At 50.7% G+C, this 18,661-nt stretch overlaps 6 protein-coding genes across 6 annotated transcripts; 3 read left to right on the top strand and 3 right to left on the bottom strand.

Moving 5' to 3' along the window:
• Positions 1 to 548: 548 nt before the first annotated feature.
• On the top strand, positions 549 to 7,414 carry COCCADRAFT_101495 (uncharacterized protein; the record flags this gene model as incomplete). Its single annotated transcript, XM_007716162.1, has 4 exons — positions 549 to 710; positions 765 to 1,755; positions 1,912 to 6,371; positions 6,422 to 7,414. The coding sequence occupies 4 exons, from the start codon at positions 549 to 551 to the stop codon at positions 7,412 to 7,414; spliced, it is 6,606 nt and encodes a 2,201-aa protein (XP_007714352.1).
• An 885-nt stretch (positions 7,415 to 8,299) lies between these two features.
• On the bottom strand, positions 8,300 to 10,084 carry COCCADRAFT_101493 (uncharacterized protein; the record flags this gene model as incomplete). The annotated part of the gene is made up of 6 exons (XM_007716161.1): positions 8,300 to 8,335; positions 8,395 to 8,967; positions 9,024 to 9,256; positions 9,317 to 9,448; positions 9,502 to 9,791; positions 9,849 to 10,084. The coding sequence occupies 6 exons, from the start codon at positions 10,082 to 10,084 to the stop codon at positions 8,300 to 8,302; spliced, it is 1,500 nt and encodes a 499-aa protein (XP_007714351.1).
• A 252-nt stretch (positions 10,085 to 10,336) lies between these two features.
• On the bottom strand, positions 10,337 to 10,666 carry COCCADRAFT_101509 (uncharacterized protein; the record flags this gene model as incomplete). The annotated part of the gene is made up of 1 exon (XM_007716160.1): positions 10,337 to 10,666. A coding segment is annotated over one exon (330 nt), but the record flags the coding sequence as incomplete, so codon positions are not given.
• A 1,805-nt stretch (positions 10,667 to 12,471) lies between these two features.
• COCCADRAFT_101535 (uncharacterized protein) lies at positions 12,472 to 13,507 on the bottom strand (the record flags this gene model as incomplete). The annotated part of the gene is made up of 2 exons (XM_007716159.1): positions 12,472 to 12,833; positions 12,913 to 13,507. The coding sequence occupies 2 exons, from the start codon at positions 13,505 to 13,507 to the stop codon at positions 12,472 to 12,474; spliced, it is 957 nt and encodes a 318-aa protein (XP_007714349.1).
• Positions 13,508 to 14,857: 1,350 nt separating this feature from the next.
• COCCADRAFT_101496 (uncharacterized protein) lies at positions 14,858 to 15,707 on the top strand (the record flags this gene model as incomplete). The annotated part of the gene is made up of 2 exons (XM_007716158.1): positions 14,858 to 15,052; positions 15,138 to 15,707. The coding sequence occupies 2 exons, from the start codon at positions 14,858 to 14,860 to the stop codon at positions 15,705 to 15,707; spliced, it is 765 nt and encodes a 254-aa protein (XP_007714348.1).
• A 934-nt stretch (positions 15,708 to 16,641) lies between these two features.
• On the top strand, positions 16,642 to 17,284 carry COCCADRAFT_38530 (uncharacterized protein; the record flags this gene model as incomplete). Its single annotated transcript, XM_007716157.1, has 3 exons — positions 16,642 to 16,697; positions 16,770 to 17,099; positions 17,176 to 17,284. The coding sequence occupies 3 exons, from the start codon at positions 16,642 to 16,644 to the stop codon at positions 17,282 to 17,284; spliced, it is 495 nt and encodes a 164-aa protein (XP_007714347.1).
• Between the last annotated feature and the right edge of the window lie 1,377 nt (positions 17,285 to 18,661).

Raw genomic sequence — 18,661 nt, 5'->3', positions numbered from 1 at the left:
CAGACTCTTGTGAGCTCGTCAGTCGTGCAGCGCTGGCAATCCCACGCGTTATCACGCGCTCGGCCCTTATCGATTGCCTAGCGCGGTGTCGATGCACGCGCGGGGCGCTGCAGCGGTGCAAGTGATGGTGTGCACGGCCGCCTGCGATCTCATAGCGCATCATCTGCACCATACATACGCACCTGCACTTGAACCTGAACCGCTAAACCCCCAGCCTCCGTCGTGTGACTCTCCGGCACGCACTAACAACCTTTTCTCGTCATAGCATCATACAGCCTCGCTAATCTTGTTCAGTGTGCTCGTACTGCTACTCCAGAACCCCCCTACCATCTAACAACCACCGCCTACACAGCACCACAACTTGGCAGGCACAACTCTGCATAACCCACTCATAGAGGTGTAAAAGCGCCTGGCGCTCTGCATTCTTTGCTAGGGCTACCAGCACCACCGTTCACCACTTATGGAGCCCCTTCGCTCTCAGCGATAGGCGCACGAGCTGCCTAAAGTCAACGAGTCCGGGAACTCCACCGCCAGTCTCCCAAGGGACTATGGCCTTCTTCTCCGGACTTTCGAGCTCCATCGGCAGGAAGCTACTCCTGTACGGACTGCGCCAAATCGACATACTCGACAAGGATCCCGCCGACTTTGTAAGCGTTGATGTCGGGAAGCGGACAACACTCGAGGTCCGCGATGTCGGGCTACACATCAAGGTGGGTGATGCAGGTAACAATCTTCACCTCCCACTGTGCTGATGATATTCGTAGAAATTAGTAGCATTGCTACATCTCAAACTACCTCATGAAATCCATCTGTCAAAAGCCCAAGCCTCGCTACTCCGAGTCACGTTCGTCCTCGACTTCGGCGTACCCCGAATATCGATTGAAGTGGATGGTATACAGATACAGGCTAGATTGTTGGAGAATGCCGGCGATGATGTTTCGTCTCATCCTGATCAGCAGCCGGACCCATCACAGCCCTCGCCACCTCGACGGAGAGCCTCGCCACCACCCATCCGAGACGACGCAAGCGACCCTGGCTCGGATGAAGATGACTATGTGCCAACAGTGGACGAGCTAGCAAATTCCTTCCTACGGACGGAACCTGAAGAGGATATACGCGAACTGCAGGAGGAGCTGGCATCTCAGGCGTCATATATGCAAGAGTCAATCGCATCAAGCGATGATGGCGATGACAATTCTGCTGGCATGGGAGCCCCGCTGGCACTTCCGGCATATCTGCGAAACATCCTCAATACCGCTTTGGACCGCCTCAGTATCGCGGTCAATGACATCAACATTGAGCTAGAGGATCAGTCTCCAAAAGATACTCCAGACTCATTGAGGTCGATCCAAAGCTCGCCCGCTGCCCTCAACTTCCATGTAGAACGCGTTGCCATAGACTCGATAACTTCCAAGGATATACGTGTAGATTTGGGTTCAACAACAGCTCCTGACGCTTCCAAGCTGGGCAAACGAAGAATGCGTGTTGAAAACATTTGTGCACGTCTTGTGTCTGATGTGGAGAATTTCGTCTCCTTATCGAGGTTTTCACAACCGCCCTCACCGCTCATGACTCGGTCAGAAGTCTCAACTAGTCAAAAGTCCACTGGGGAACCGTCCGTGAGTCACATGTCCCGTCATTCTACTCGGGGGGAGTCTGTGCATTATACACGAGAAGAGCCCAGTCTTTCTATACACGAAGAACCTGGTCACTCCATACACGAGGAACCTAGTCGCTCTGTACACGAAGAGCCCAGTCGCTCCATGCATGAGGTGTCTGATCGTTCTGTACACGAGGTGCCCGACCGCTCCATACACGAAGATCCTAGCCACTCCACATATGAAGTGCCCAGTCACTCCGTACATGAAACAGAGATAGATCTTCTAGGGCAATCGTTAGATGAGACTCAAGCTAGTCCGGTCGCTTCACTCCTGCAAGCGAACGCAAGCCCGCGCAACATTTCCCCACCCCCTCCCCTATCACCTGATCTGCCGCAGCTAGATCTATCCGTGCACACTGTAGACGATGATCGTTTTGCGGATGCAAACTCAGACGATGGCCCAGACGACGGCTCAGTCAATGGCTCACTCAGCCAATCTCATCAGTTTTTGCCTCCGCGTGACCTAACCGAGAGTAACCTACTTTACGATGACGAAGGATTGCTTGATTATGCAATGCAGAACGGTATGCTGAACTTCCAACTAGAAGATGAGCCGGTCATTGAAGCCTCGGCAGGGGCTCCGAATACCTGGGAATCGAACGATGCTGCTTCAAGTCAACATACTCGGATATCAGAATCCGCTAGTGATGGTTCAGCTTCTGATCTCCCCACTGTGTCTGCCTTGGGACGTTCGTTTCACCCTCCAAGCGTGACTAACTCACCGTCGCAATCGGGATACTCTGAGAGAGTCCGAGGCTCTATTGACAACCTAGTTGTAGCGCACCAACACCCCGCGGAAGATGTACAAAGTCCTGCCAATAGCACACATTCAATTCCTCCATCGCCACCCGCAGAAGAGGATTTGTCTGAATCAAAGTTTTTCACTCATGACGAGGCCGAAAGCATGTACATGAGTGCGGTAAGTGCGGCACAGGGAAGTTCGGTCCAGCAGGGGCATGTCCCTGGAGGTTGGGATTCTTCGTCAGCATCAAGTAAAGATTCTACTTCAGACAAATCTGGACCGATCCCCGAGGGAATGGTTTCTGCTAGCATATTAGCGCCAGCGATAGAGACTGAAGACGGCTGCGAAACTCCGCGTCCACGAAGTCGGCAGAGCTCGTTCTCGTCCTCACACACTGGACGTGCACAAACTCCCGGTCCTGTTCCTCCAGCTGTTCAAAGGCAGGCAAAGCGATTGCTCACGATTGATGAAATTACGATTTGGTTTCCCATGGGCCTCAATGATGGAGACGACGACAGCGAAGGGCATGAGGATGTTACTGAATCGGCGGCTTTTGAGTTCAAGCCATCGAATCTGGGCGAAGATTCGATATTTGCAGAAATGCCTGGATCATTCTCCAATTACGCCTATTCCTCGTCGCATCGCAAGAAGCCATCATTAGAAGCCTCCACTCGGGTGCGAGCCACAACAAAGCCAGTACACCCACCCAACCCTCCAAAGCAGCCTAAGAAACCAAAGGTGCCATCTATTAACGTTGAAGTGGGATCAGTGGCTGGAAACATAGACTTGTCTACAGGTCGCATTATGTTCAGTATGTTCAATCGAATGATGCAAGCCCTGACTGGTGATCCGCGTCAGAAAGAGGACAAGCCCTCAACGTTAGAACCTGCTGCAGGCCCCAAAGAAAACACGGCCGATTTTGAGCTGGCTGTTAAGCAAATAGCCTTCTCGTGGCTTGAAAATATCACTACAGAATCTGTTCAAGAAGGACATGTGCCTAGTTGGCAACTCGATCCTAAGCCGGTGGATGCTATATTAAGAGTCCACCTCTCGAAGGTCCTCGTCACCCAACAGAGCATTTCAAAGGAGTCGCGATCCCAGATACGCATTGGGAGATTTGTCCTTGCATCTTTGGATCAAGATATCATTTCCTTCCAAAGTCTGAGACCGAAATCCAAGAGAATGAGCGGTACTGTGGCAGAGCAGCTCAGCAGTGATGTGGAAGTGGACTTTGTGCGAGGGAAAGACGATCGCATTACCGTCGTGACACGACCTGTCAAGGTCATGTTTGACGTACAAAAGCTGGATGACGCACTTGGCTCATTCGGTGGCTTCAGCGGTATGCTAGAGCTAAGTAACTCCTTCAGCTCTGCCAGCGCCTTGCAAAGTCCTGTCATGTCTCCATCACAACCTCGGCCCCGTGGGGTTCATTTCGGTAATGGATTGCCACCTCCAGCAAAAGAATCCGTGGCACCCGCACCACCCGTTAATGGCCCCAAGATCCAGGTGCAATTTGGTGAAGTTTCTTTCACACTCAAGGGGAAAGCATGTTCTGTGCAGTTGCAGACTACATCAGTTCGCATTGCTGTACGTCAAAGCAATGTCCGTCTCAAGGTCTCTGAGCTCCAGCTCATAGGACCCTACACGGAAGCCGGTCAAGGCAACGCGCCTTTCATCGCAGAGCTGAAAGGAACTACTCTCAACTTTCTCTTTGCCCCCGAAGAGACTGATTTGACAAGACTGATTTCCATGATAACGCCATCAAAGGACCCGTACGAGAACAATGACGACATCCTGATCGACACGCTGTTACGCCAACGGAGAAAGGGCTCGGTTCTTCGGATTGAGTTTGCTGAAGTTGGAGTCCGTATCTCTGACCTAGAGCAAATGAAAACCTTTGAAGCACTTGGCGCAGAGTTGGCGCAGTTATCCAAAGTAGCCAAGTACCTGCCTGACGATGACCGACCAGGTCTACTAAGTTTAGTGTCGGTAAAGACATTAGACATGCGGGTAGTCGTAAACGAGAAGCTTGGAGATCTTTCTGTTACCTTACAAGACAGTGCGCTGGCTCACGTAGGAGTTCCTGCTTTGTTGGCTACTGAAGTCGGAAAGGCAATTGTGTGTCGGGATGACGAAGTGCTGATCCATGAAGTCGTAAAGATGCGCCCGTCGGAACAGTTACCCGCGATTATGTTGAGGATGGTTGGTGATGAGATGGAGCCTGTGGCGAAGGTGAAATTCTACAATCTCTGCATTGAATATCGAGTGACGACTGTCATGGCCGCTCTGGGCATCTCGGAAGATGGCACGGTTGACGATATTGCGTTGGGCATTGCATCAAGCGTTGCAACCATTACAGGCGCACATTCGCCTCAGACACTCAGTCGACAATCTTCACAGGCAAACCCACCTTCTGGACCTACCGCGAAGCCACTGCAGCTCGATCTTCTAATGAGAAATTGCGCGATCGGTCTGAATCCCCGAAAAACTTCATCGAAAGGCCTTTTCGTACTTACAGAGGCACACATTGCGGGCAAACAGGCAAAGAATAACTATTCAGTCACTGTGGAACTTCGCAAGGCTTCAATGCATGCCATTGACGATGTGGCTCGTTTGGAAGACGAACACGAGCCAAAATCACCAATCTCAATCATGAACCGTCAACTCCATGAACTCAGCGAGCTGGGGTATGTGTCCCTCAGCTCAATTTCGGCTGCTAAGGTGTACGTCAACATTGCGGGCGACGGGAAAGAACAGCCACAGTTGGTAGACATTGAGTTCAAGAACGAGCTCTTCGTCATAGAGTCATGTGCAGATTCAACACAGACTCTTATTGCCATTCTGAACGGCCTGCAACCGCCATCACCACCCTCGACAGCTGAGCAGTACCGAACAGTTGTGCCGCTACAGCAGATGATGGAATCTTTTACAGGTGACGCGTTGGCGCAGGACGAAGACATAGAAGCCGATGACTTCATGAGCAATGCCGACCTTGTAGAAGACGATCTCCCAACCAATCTTGAATTTGTTGGAAGCATCTACAATTCACAATCTTTGCCAACTGAAGAAGAGATGGGAGATAGTCTGCTTGGTGAGGACGACCTGGGTGCATTGGCGACACCTCCCACCACCCGCCAACGTGGCGAACCGGCATTACTGGAAAGTTTTCAAGAGAAATATGAGATCACACAAGGCGAAGAAGACTTTGACTTTAGCGAAGAGTATTTCAGGGACGCAGACGCGGAGCAAAAGGGCAAAGCTCGAAAATGGGATTCTGCCAAGAACCAGTACCATCTTTCGAACGAGTTCAAAGCTCCAGATGCGCCACTCAAGGTTCGTGTTCGCGACGTAAATGTCATCTGGAATCTCTACGATGGTTATGACTGGCCACGGACGCGCAGTATCATCAGCCAGGCTGTAGATGATGTCGAAGCCCGTGCCGAGGAGCGACGACGGAGAGTCAGAGAAGAAGATGAGGATGATGACTTTGTCGAGGAAGATTTTTTGTTCAACTCCGTATGGATCGGTGTTCCTGTAAAAGACGAGAAGGGGGCTCTTGCCCGGCGTATCAACCACGATATTGATGATCTAGCCAGCGAGACCGGGAGCTATGCCACCTCGACGGCGACACGCTCTACAGGGGCTACTACTCGACCACGTGGCACAACCAAGTCTAGACGTCGGCTCAAGCTGGAACGAAGCAAGCACAAGAAGATCGCATTTTCACTTGTAGGTGTTGCAGTCGACCTTATTGTTTTTCCGCCGGACTCGGGAGAAACGATCAATTCAATAAACGTGCGCGTGCAAGACCTTGAGGTTTTCGACCACGTGCCTACGTCGACTTGGAAGAAGTTTGTTACTTGCGCAATTGATCCAAGCACACGAGAGCTCATTCGCCCTATGATCAATCTTGAACTCGTTACAGTCAAGCCAGTCACGGACCTGGCAGCATCTGAGCTCGTAATAAAGGTAGGTTCAAAGTGTGATAGGTAGACGGCGTATCCTAACAAGGTTAACAGGTCACCATACTTCCGCTTCGACTACATGTAGACCAAGATGCTCTGGATTTCATCACACGCTTTTTTGAATTCAAGGACGATTCCGTACCGGCTGCACCTCCAGCTAGTGATCAGCCATTTATCCAGCGCCTTGAAGTCATGGCCGTCCATTTGAAGCTCGATTACAAGCCAAAGCGTGTGGACTACCGTGGTCTTCGTTCTGGCCACACTACCGAGTTTATGAACTTTTTGATACTTGATGGCTCTGACATTGTCCTGCGGCACGCAATCGTTTACGGTATCACATCGTTTGATAAGTTGCACAAGACACTAAACGATGTGTGGACGCCAGATGTTAAAGAAAATCAACTTCCGGGAGTTCTTTCTGGGTTGGCCGCTGTGCGACCGCTAGTAAATGTTGGCTCTGGACTCAAAGACCTTGTTGTCATACCGATGCGGGAGTACAAGAAGGACGGCCGCATCGTTCGTAGTTTGCAAAAGGGCGTCTACGCTTTCGCCAAGAATACGACTTCCGAAGTAGCACGTTTGGGCGCAAAGGTAGCAATCGGGACCCAGAATCTGCTCGAAGGTGCAGAGGTTTTCCTCAACCCCCAAACGGCCTCACCCGGTCGCCACCAATCCCACGAATGGGATGGTGAAGATCCAAACTCTGATTCTGAAGAGCCACGTGCAGTTTCAAACTACGCGAACCAACCCATTGGTGTACGGGCCGGCCTACGCAGCGCAGCTAGACATCTCGAGCGCGACTTGCTCACTGCACGCGATGCCGTCATTGCCATCCCAGCAGAAGTCATGGAAGAAGGCAGCGGAACGGGAGTAGCAAGAGCACTTGCTAGGCATGCACCCACGGTTGTCCTACGCCCCGCGCTCGGTGCAACAAAGGCACTCAGCAATGCCTTGCTGGGTGTCGGCAACGCGCTTGATTCCGACTCGAGACGCAAGATTGAAGACGTAAGCTATTATCCCGTGTTTGGTATCCAAGATGCCCAATAGCTAATGATGACTGCAGAAATACAAATCTTATTAGACGGTTCGGACGTTGGGGTTATTATTTGCCCCCATGTGTTTTTTGGGACCACGAACGAAGCAACTTTTTTTGCCTTTATGGCTATACCCTACTCTTTGATTATTATCATTATTATTGTTTTTTTGGAATTTTTTGATCTGGTCAGATTGCGTGCATAGCGACGGATGGGAGTTATAGGATGCAAGGGCTGGAAGGAGGGGGCGTTATATGTTGATTTCTTTTATTTACGCATGTTTTTGTTACTTTTTTCCTGCTTTTTGTCTTTTTGTTCAAATACTAGCATGAAGTAAATGCCATTGTGCCTTTTTTTCCTCTCTTATTTCATTTACTGGAATAACTTCGTTTTTCCTTGCAGTCAGTTTTAAGATATCTCACCCGCCCCTCACCCTTTTCCAAGACTAGAATGAGAGATACAGTTTAGATACTTTTTGGAACATGTTTTTTTGGGATATTCGTCATTGCATCATGCGATTGTCGTTTTCTCTTTTTTCACATGCTCTCGTTTCGGCATAAGGTAATGACACTAGGCGAATGGGAAGACGGATTAGTGATCTGAGAATCAGCCCCTGCTTATGTTTTGGACCGAGGAAGATGGGGATATTGCCGAGATCACGGGACGTGGGTGGGTTAGGGTCTATATAAGTATAAATGCCAAGGGAGGCATAAGAATTTGCGGAAGCATCGGATAAGATTGCTGCTTCTCAATCACAAAACAGTCGATTGCAGGGATAATGAGAATCAAGTGAGTTATATGTTCGTTATTTGAATCGTAAATACTAAGGAGCAACCAGATATCATTCAAAATGGTGTCGCTGGATACGCTGCCCGTGAATAAAGGCGAAATACAAGATTTAGTAGGTGTACCTGAAGCCCTTCTGGTCGCCATCCTATTGAGATTTGTTAATATTCGTTCGGACAGATATAGCAAATAAGAGGCTAGACTTACATCGTTGTACTCGAGCTCAATCTCTCCACGATCGGCACGCTTGTTCAAGCTCCATGACCTCAGTGTGATGAGGCCGACAAGGACAATTGACAGCAGGCAGCAAGCAATGCAAGCGTAAAGACCTGGCTTATAGTGGGGCGCATCTTGCGTCCTGAAAACAAGACCTCCTGCAATACCGCCTACTCCGCCCATACCGACAAGAATGGCAGAGCAGAAAGCACGCTTCCACTGGCCTCTGATGTTGTTTGCCTGGTACGACATGGTTGCTGGGATGTTGCTGTTGGCTCCGGCAGTGGTGAGGAAGACGCCAAAGTATCTGATGTTGGCGTTCTTGTGGAAGCCCATGATGGGAAGTCCAATAAGGCAGAGTACCATGTTGGCGATAATGATGGGCCCACGGATGCGGTACTTGTCGCCGAGCCAGCCAGTGGCGTACATGACAATAGCGGCCAAGGCGTACGGGGGAGCAACCAAGCACTGAGCTGCACCGACTGAGAAGCCCATGTTTTGTGTCAGAATGATGGGAAGAAAGTAGGCAAGAGCATAGGTGACAGTGGTGGTGTTGAAGAAGATCTGGGCAAGTTAGTATGCGAGGGCATGAATTTCTACTGTGTTGCTTGAAAACATACCAAGGCGAAACCCCAAATCTTGATGTCGGTTCCACCCTTGAGGAACCTCCCAAGAGAGAATGGCTCGGGCTTGGCATCACCACGATCTCTGTTGACACGGTCGATGATGAACTTGGCTTCTCGCTCGGTCAAAAATTTCCAACTCCTGTGTGCCTTGTCTGGGAAGTCGACGAGGGCCCAGTAACCGACGATACCAAGGAAGCATGTAAGCGCGCCTTCGATGATGAAGATCCCTGCAGGAAGAATTAGACGTCAGTCTCTTTTGGGGGTGCGGTTATGAAGAAGGAACTCACAGCGCCAGCCGTTCAAGCCCTGACGTCCCTTGAGCTGCATCAGACCATAGGCGAGGATACCAGCACAAGCGGAAGCTAAACTGCCGAGAATGTAGAAGACCGAGTACCGCTTTCCGATATCGAAGCGAGTGTCTGTAGGGGTTGTCAATATTGGCCTAAGGATCTGTGGAAAGGAGCATGCGTACACCATGTCGACAGCAGATAGACACAACTAGGAAAGAAGCCAGCCTCTAGCACTCCCAGCAAAACTCGCAGGCCAGCCATGGTGCCATAGTTGTTTGCAAAGCCCATGCCAATCATGACACCACCCCATGCTATTACGATAAAGGAGAGGAAGTTGCGTGGTCCGAGGTAGCGGCAGATGACGGTGGCTGGGGGCTGGAAGACAATGTACGAGGCGAAGAAGACGATGGTGACAATGGAGTAGTGGGAGATTGTGCCCTCGAGGACATAGAGTTTCAATTCCGCAGTCATACTGGGAGGGGGTTAGCTGGGTATTTAAGCAACAGCAGCAAGTATAGCCGGTACGGACCCAGCAATGGCAGCAGCACTCAGATTGGTGCGATCCATCAAACTGATGCAATACAGGACACCGACAGTCACGACAAGGCGGCGATCGATGCGGTGGATGATCTTTCTCTGTTCGCGCTCGGTAAACTCGCACTCGTAGGGGACGCCATCCTGGGAGCCGTCGACATTTTCCACAAGGGACACCTGCCGCTTCTCGAGGATATCATCGTTATGTGAGACCTGGTTGGGGGAGGCCATTGTGGATTGCCAGGGCGGTGAGTGGAGGAGAGAGGTGGGCAGGCTGAAAAATAGGGACGGGGGTGCATGATATATGTACGCATGTAGACATTTTGTCTATGTGTGTACATATGGACATGACTATCCCGGCCCCAGCTCCTGGCATTTGCCTGCCTGCTCCCCCGCCATGGCAGCCTGCCAAGACAAGCAAGCGCAATGGGGAGCGTTCTTTCTGTGTCGAGAAAAGTACCGAGGCACAGGGCAGCATGGGCTCTACGCCGCCCGCAAAAGAAGAAAGAACGCCGCGGGTAGGCACAAAACACTGGCTTTACGGAAGGCGGAAAAGCTGGGGAGACGCTTGGCATGTGGGGACCCCGCATGCTGCTGTCCCCCGTCTCGTCCGCCGTCGACAACAAGACATTCCAAGCAAAGCCGACGTTGTCTTATGCTCATCGACGCCTGTCTTGTTATCCACCGTATCCATGCCGCCGACAGGAACGCGACGAGCCGCACGCAGGATTGACCGAGCTGCCACCGACCGCTCTCGTTCTTTGTCCGCCCTCTTGACGCTGTGTCACCCGGCCTCCTTGGAATGTGTTTCGACTACACGCGCGGGGTAGTCTCGCTTGCTGCTGCTCCACTGGGCCCATTTTCACGCTCAACATCTTGTCCCGACTTGGATACTGCTCCGGAAGGCGTTGTCCCATGTGTGGCCACGAGCCGCATGCGAACAAGGGCGCATTGCTGCCATGGGCCGCGCCCCAAGCCGCCGGTCCCTTGGCATAGACATCGATGTGTCGTCATCTGGAGCCTTTGAAGTGCTCCCATCGTTGCCTCTTCGTTTAATAGATGTACGCGTCCTGTTTGTGCAACCCTGTGGACCATGACAAACATGCAGGAAACGTCGAGTTTGTCTCTTTGATACAGCATCAACTGGCGCGCCTTTTGGATACTCGGGCATTCGGGACACTCGGGGTGATACTAATGACCTGCAGGGTGCCGGTTGCTGTTAGTTAGTCAACTCGGCGCCATACCGCCCTTTGACAGCTGCACTGTCCTCTCCCACATCCGTATTCTGGCCTGATTCGCCTACCGATGTCCCTGTCGATTGATCAGCAGTCTCCACGATCTAGTCACGCATGCAAAAACTCCGGCTAAGGAACTCCTTTGATTTCCGTCACTACGCAGGGTGCCCTCAGCAATACTTGTTTGCGTTTAGATCTGTGGCGCTATCACCCCACCCCATGCATCTTACTGGCTTTTGCAGAGCGCTCGTATCCCATCACGTCCACGGACTGGAACAATTGTGAGGCCTCCATCAGCCATCACAACTGATAATCTCTACACATCGAGCTGAGTCGTCAAGTCTAGCCTACAGTCTCGACCCATTCTTGATCTTTGACGCGAGACTAGGGCCCCAACTGCATTTGCCAAGCGGCCATCTTAACTGTGCCCTGGAAAAAGCGCCACCCTAGTCACAAAAAACCCAAGTGTAAATGCCCTACGAACCAGCCCTTTACAAGTGGCGATCCTCGTCTCGTATCCTGGTGGTTGGGAGCCCCCAATGCGCCTCTACCCCGGATTCTCCCTCGACTACAGATTTAGATAAACAAGTCAGTCTCCTTGTTCATCCAATCACACCTCATAAGCTGGTGCACTAGCCGAGGCATTTGCAGTCTCTCAACACCAAGCCGTCTTAGGAGCCCTCTCAGATGATGCCTACAAATTCCGACCAACACCCTTCACCCCTCCATATTCGTATATCTAAGCTGAAATAAAAGACTCTTTGCCAATCACAATGGGCTAATGGGCCGAGGCACTTTCCCTCAATGCCCTACAGCCACAATACCCACCGGCTTGCAGTGTTGAATCTACGGCGACCAACAATCATCCAAGAGATGAGTGTCTTGGAAACGAAATCAAAGGGTACAGGGTGCAGATTGTCCAATGGGATTGTCAAATGCTGTTTACGTTCCGAGGCATGGAGCTCGAGACATGGGGTAGCCAAGGTAGTGGGTGCATGGCTGGTAAGCCACAATTGCTAGGCGTTGCCAGGGAGGTGGTTGGGCTAATATGGTCGCCCATATGGCCAGAAGCTTGTCTTTGTATCTCGTCATGCTAGTGTTCTAGACAACTACTTCTCTTATCCATCTGCACTTCTGTCATTGTGATGTAGTATGAGGTGAGTTGGACAGAGACCTGATATCTCGAGATCTCTAAACAGACATTTTCATGTTACATCTTTTGTCGAAGCTGTTTAGAAATACACATCTATTGCTCAACTTTCTATCAATACTTGCTCACCGCCTTATACCAATAGTGTTACAGCGTACGGCCACCATTGACGAAAATACTCCCATCCTTTACTCTATTGCGAACTCGTATCCAAAGTCCCCCCCGACTGCCGCCTACAACCTAAACTTCTTACCCGCTTCCGTCGTCGGAAAATACTGTGCAGCGTTTCCCTTTTGCTCCGGCATCTGGAACCTCTTCATCACAGTCGTATGCAGCAGATACAACAACGCCATCCTAACCGTAACAGTGCCGTTCGTATCATCCAGCACCTCACTGTGCTTGACGGGATCCGAGTAATTAATAGACGGCTCCACCATCGTATACACGAACGCCAGCCGCTCCGGTTCTCCGGGTTCCGCTACATTCATCTTCTTGCCCTTGTACACAATCGCAAAGCGAAGAAAGATAATCTCGTCGCTGCTGACTAGGAACCCGTATTCCGTGTTGCACTCGAGCATCCAGCGCGCTATGTCGCCTAACCACACACACACAGATCTCTCAGTCTCTCATCTCATCGTCAAGGGTATGGAAGAAGGGGGGGAGATATGTCTTACCTAACACGCACCGCAGACTCCCCCACGTATTCCTTCCCGCATTCCTGATCGCCGCTGTCAACGCACCCGGTCTTCCACCTAGATACTCCGCATGGCCCAGTAACCTTACTTCATCCTTCCCATTCGCAGCCTTTGAACGTACAATAAAAGCGGGCTTAATTCCTTTCGCAGACAGTTCCTCATTCTGTGCGCCGCTCTCGAGCCAGATGCCCTGAGGCATGTCGTCGCCATAGATATCCCGCATAGCCTGCGTGGTAAGTAGCGTGTTGTAGATCTTCTCCATGGGCTCCAGGACTTCGCGGATGAAGTGCGATTCTAGACTTGCGGGAGCGGGGGATGAGGACGGGGAGGGGGACGTAGTATGTGGCAAGTCGACTTGGAAACCCCGGAGTTGGCGGAAGGCTTGGATGCATTTTTCGTGCTTGAGAAGCTCGATTGCTTCGGATTTGAAGGCGTGCCAGCGGTAGATGTAGCCTAGGAACCAGTGGCGTTTTGCGTCGGCGGGGAGGAAGAGGGGGGCGTTGGGGCTGGGTTCGGGGAGGTAGTCGGAGCGGAAGAGTTGGAGCATTGCGGCTCGGGCGGTGAGGTGCTTCATTTCTCGGGGTTGGCTTAAGCGGAGGAAGGTTCGTGGTGGGTCTGGAGAAGCATTTTCTGGGGAGCCATGGCGGGACTTTGGTTTCGTGGCGCTGACGGAGGAAGGGCCTGGAAGGGTCGCGGTTGGGGGTTCACGTCTGCGTGTACTTGGTTGTCCGGTGGGCGAAGAGCTTGCTTCTCGCTTTCTAGACTAGCCGTCAGTATGGAAATCATAACAGGATGATACTAGGTATCTCTTTTACTTATTTTCAGACTGTTCGTCGGTCTGGCCAGTTTCACTTGTGTCACCAAGTGCGTTATCGATCATTTGCTCGTAAAGATTGACTGCATTGAGCGGAATCTACTCGCTGGCTTCTAGCAACATGTGTGCTATGTGAATGTCTTGAATCCTGGTAATATCCACGAATGATATTAAGAGGCTTCGTTGCTGCGCAGTCAATTGTTCTAACAAGTTGTCGGTTTCCGGTGAATGTTCTTTTTCAAAAGACATGGCGAATGTGAGTGTTGTGTTACGAGAGTATTGTTAGCGATGGGATGATTGAAGGGGGTGCTTAATGATGAAGACGACGAATGCAATGATGGATGTCAGTGGAAAGTGGATGAGCATAATATACATTATCCATTTCGGTCGGCTCTCGTGTGCCTTCTCCAAGAAAAGTGATTTAGAAGGGTCGGTGCTTGTTATTGGAAGGTTACATGCCCGCTCTTTACGTATTCGGGTGGTTCCTGCAATACTAGTGCCCATCTCAACGACACTCCACTAGTTGTTGGCGAGTTTGATACTCATCTCATGTAGGCAAAGTCGCCATTTCTCCTCTCTGAAGCTGAGCATCTGAGATACACCTAAATGATATTAAAACTGGTCGCTGGATGGCATGTCTACATGACCCTGACATGTACATCATTGATCTGCTAAGCGGCAATAAAACCAATAATAAAATAGATCACGCGATATATTTCCATCACGATATTAGAATGTTGAGTCACTGGTGTGCAACCAATTTGAATATGAGATATCGTAATGAATTGAGAGCGCTAGTTGCGACACCATGCCATATCCCAAAAACACAAAATAAGGCAAAGCATATGTTCAGTAGAACAGTAACAGCATAAGTAAAATGTGTAGACACAACATTCCAAGGACATTCAAGGTTACAAGGAAGAAGTGGGCACCCCAGGAATCTTCCAAGCTTTAACCGAACCGTCCCGCAGCTGCGCTCCGCCTATGACACCATCGCGCGGAAGAGAGCCCCGACATCTTGTTTACACCACCAAAGCATGATTCCAATGCGGGCGCGTCCAGTGTCCCTTGCAGCCGTTTCAACGACTCCCTACCCGCCAATCTGAAGCAATGTACGCATTGACACTAGCTGGCATACCAATCGCCATAGGCGCAAACGAAGCCGTGCACCAACAACGGCTTCTAGACGAAGAAGCAGAGGCCGAAGAGCGCCAGGAAGAGTTTTATCTCGACGTCTTTTGCGATGCGAAGAGCAGAAAGAAAGATGAGGTGCACGGTGCGATTGTTGTCTTGAAAGACGGAAAGGTACAGCATGACATCCGCTTCATATACCAGCGCGACACATTATCACATGAGGGAAGAAGAAGGCAGAGTGCTAAGGAACATACAGGTACTCCTCTGGCCCAAGGACCCAAAAACAGGTCTCCCAAAACCCGGCCCAAGCAATGAACCAGCACCCCACCCATTCACAGGATTCTACCTACCCTTTCCCTCCTCTGAACTCCCGCACCGCCCCATGCCCGCAGCCCCAGTCCTCGGTCTCGTCAGCACCGTGCCACCATCTTCGCATCCATTCCCTTCATCACCAGAATCATCAGCCCCGTCTACTCCGTCTCCCGCACCTAAAACCGCTCCAAGACCTGCGAAACCAAAACTAAACTGGGTTTATGCGCACAAAAAGACACGCGAGTTGCGCTATGGACCGCGATCTGAAGCGAAGAAGCATAAAATCGGGCCGTGGGATTGGACGGAAGATGAACAGGGGCTGACCCTGGATGATGAGGAGTGTCTTGTTGCTGTGGAAGAGGAGAAGGGAGGGTATGGATGGGCCGTGTATTGGGATCGGGAAGATGATTGTTTGAAGGAGGTGGGGGTGGGGCAGGAGAAGAGGGTGCTGAGATGTAGTTTGGAGAGGAGGCTTGTTGAAGAGAAGAGGATTAAGGGGTTGGATGAGGATTGAGGTGATGAGGGAATGCTATTGCAAGCAAGGAGATGACAGAGTGGGGGAGTTTTTGGAGAAAATCTTGATGAAGTTCAGGCATCACTTGTTGCAGGCTTGATTTGATTCGCTGACGTCGGTAGTCCTACAGATATATTAACAAGTAACGAGGATATACTAGTGATTGGTACATGAGTACTTGTCTCCAGAACATATTCCCGCGGGTTTACATGGTACGGTTGTGATATACTGATTATGGAACAGTAGACGGTGACTACTGTCGTGTATATTGTACGTGACGAAGACAGTTGTATATAGTAGCAGCACTCATGATTTTTCCCAATATGACATGCACATAATTGCCATGTCGGGAATTTCTCCCATGTCCCCATACTAGCCACACCCGCCCATCCCTCCCTCCCATCATCCGATCGCAGAACAATCTCACCAGATCGTACCACATCCGACCCTCACTCGTACCGCGATTCCAAGGAAAGCGCATCGATCACCCGTGCGCGATTCGATTTGCGCCATCTGGTAAGCGGGTCGTCGCGCGCGCGTCGCATGGGATCCCTGTTGCTGGGCCACACAGGCGCGCGTGGTTTCCCCGGCAAGACGCAGGGACACATCCACAAACGCATAAACACAACAACACACACGCCCTATTAGTCCATTTAGTAGTGGGGGTGCTTTGCCAACTCGAACATTTGACAACTACGTTTTCACACTTCTTCACCTCCCCTTTATTTAACAAACATCGGTACAAAGAAGTGCAACCTTTCTTCTTTATTCCTTTACGAGACCTTGCTACATTTTCCTACACCCTTTTTTTGCGGCTAGTAGCTGGATCTCAGGGTAGTCTTTGCAGTGGATACCGGACTTTTCTGCGGTACTTGGTAGCAGCTTTGTGTAGAAAACCTCCTAACGGCGTGTACGACTTTGAACGACAAACATAATGGCCCTCTCATCGAATGGACGAGGAAACGGACCAAACGCCACTGTTGCTCAACGGTACGTCTCTCTCTCTCCCTCCTTCACCTTCGCCGTCACCGCACACACGGAAACTAAACTCACATTTCCCAGCCTCCAAAAGGAGCTCATGGACATCATGACCAAGCCCACACCCGGCATCACAGCCTTCCCCGACGACGAAAACATGACAAAGTGGACCGCCACCATCGACGGCCCCGCAGACACACCCTACGCCAACCTCGTCTTCAAACTGTCAATGGAATTCGCAAACAACTATCCCTACAGCCCACCAACCGTGCTCTACAAAACCCCCATCTACCACCCCAACGTCGACTTCTCAGGCCGCATCTGCCTCGACATCCTCAAGGACAAATGGAGCGCAATCTACAACATCACAACCGTGCTATTGAGTCTGCAGAGTTTGCTGGGCGAACCGAACAAGTGAGTGGGAATATACATGTTGTATTCAAAAAAAAAGATGTTATATATACGGAAAACTAACAAAGTGTGCTTATAGCTCAAGCCCTTTAAACGGCCAGGCCGCTGAACTCTGGGACAAGGACCCTGCAGAGTACAAGCGTCTTGTATTGGCTCGCCACAAAGCACCCGAGGAACTAGACGCGTGATGGATTTGTATATGTTACATAGAATCGCGGGCTATTCCTTTTTCATCTTTCCGTTCCAATACCCCTCCCTCCCCATATTTTTTTGTTATACCAAGTCGGGGTTTTGCGGATAGCGGCTTTCTCTCGGCCTCCGGTTGTATTTTCCCTCTCTGGTTTTGTTGAGCCGGCAGATGGGGGGGGGATGGCAAGCTTTGTTTGTGGTCCCGGCAACATGTGAGAAATGGGGTGGACCATTCGGTCCGGTTTTCTTTTTAACCCTTCTCTTACTCCGTGTTTGGCGCGCACTTTATACTGCTGATTGAACGGAGGGGGTGGATGGGGGAAGTTCGGGTTTGGTGGGTCTTTTTTTTTCTTGAGCAAAAGAAGAGATGATAATAAGGCGTTGGTGGCGTGAGTCGAGAGTGGGGGGTTGGGTTGGGTTAGCAAACAGAGTTTCATGCAGCAAGGCTGGGGTTTTTTTTATGAGTAGAAATCGGGGACTTTGCGGTCTATATACTAGGCAATTTGGCAATGCGATTGCTTTCTTGTTCTTTCTTCTCTGACTTTTTCTGGGGCCATAGAGGACTTTTGTCCGCCGGCAGTCAGCAATAAGGCTTTCCTTAGTCTTGGCCCGTCTCCCCTTTGTCTTGTGCTAAGGAGGCATGTAAGATCAGGGATTGACGAGAAAACTCAACTACTTACTACGCGTCAAGTAGTTCCATGAAAGTGTGCAGTGCCTATTACGTGTATGTGAGTGCAAAAGCCCGTATTTCGCCAAAATACGGAAGACATGGCTACATACCAGTTTTCCTTAGATTGGAAATCATAGTTTGAAACCGATGGCATGTTTATTTTCCCTTTTTGTTTTTTATTTTGTCGCTAAACGGGCCTTTGTATAGTGTATTTTTTGAGGCAATATCACATAACTACATAGATATTATATACAAGTATGTACCGTATAGCTATGTATGATAGTGCTGCAGCAGGATGACGCACCCCCGGTCAACAAAGCTAAAGCACATAGCCTTGATCCACTCGAAAAACAATGGGGGGGATGCAGGCAAGCCCCCTCACTCGGGGAAGTGGAATGAACTGCAAAGGCAATGTTTCCCGGAGTAAAGGAAAAAGAGCGTTCGGGGGAAAGCATATGGATACATGGTCATCCTGCAGCAAAGAAAAGATTCGGTAGAGCACACAGTAAACGGGGCATGCTGTTTATGTGCGTACAGTGCACGAAAAGGTCACATGAACAAAAGCTTGTCGGTGGCTCATGCGCGCCCGCGAACGAGGGAGCGAAGCGATGCGAGCAAGTGAGAGCAGAAAGGCCATCGAGGCGTGGGCTTTCGGCACAGTGTGAGCATGAGCAAATCGACGGCGTTATTCGTCGGGGGGGGGGGG

The sequence above is a fragment of the Bipolaris zeicola genome (genome assembly GCF_000523435.1).
Source record: "Bipolaris zeicola 26-R-13 unplaced genomic scaffold scaffold_129, whole genome shotgun sequence".
NCBI lineage: Eukaryota > Fungi > Ascomycota > Dothideomycetes > Pleosporales > Pleosporaceae > Bipolaris > Bipolaris zeicola.
This window is presented reverse-complemented; position numbering and strand designations above follow the sequence as displayed.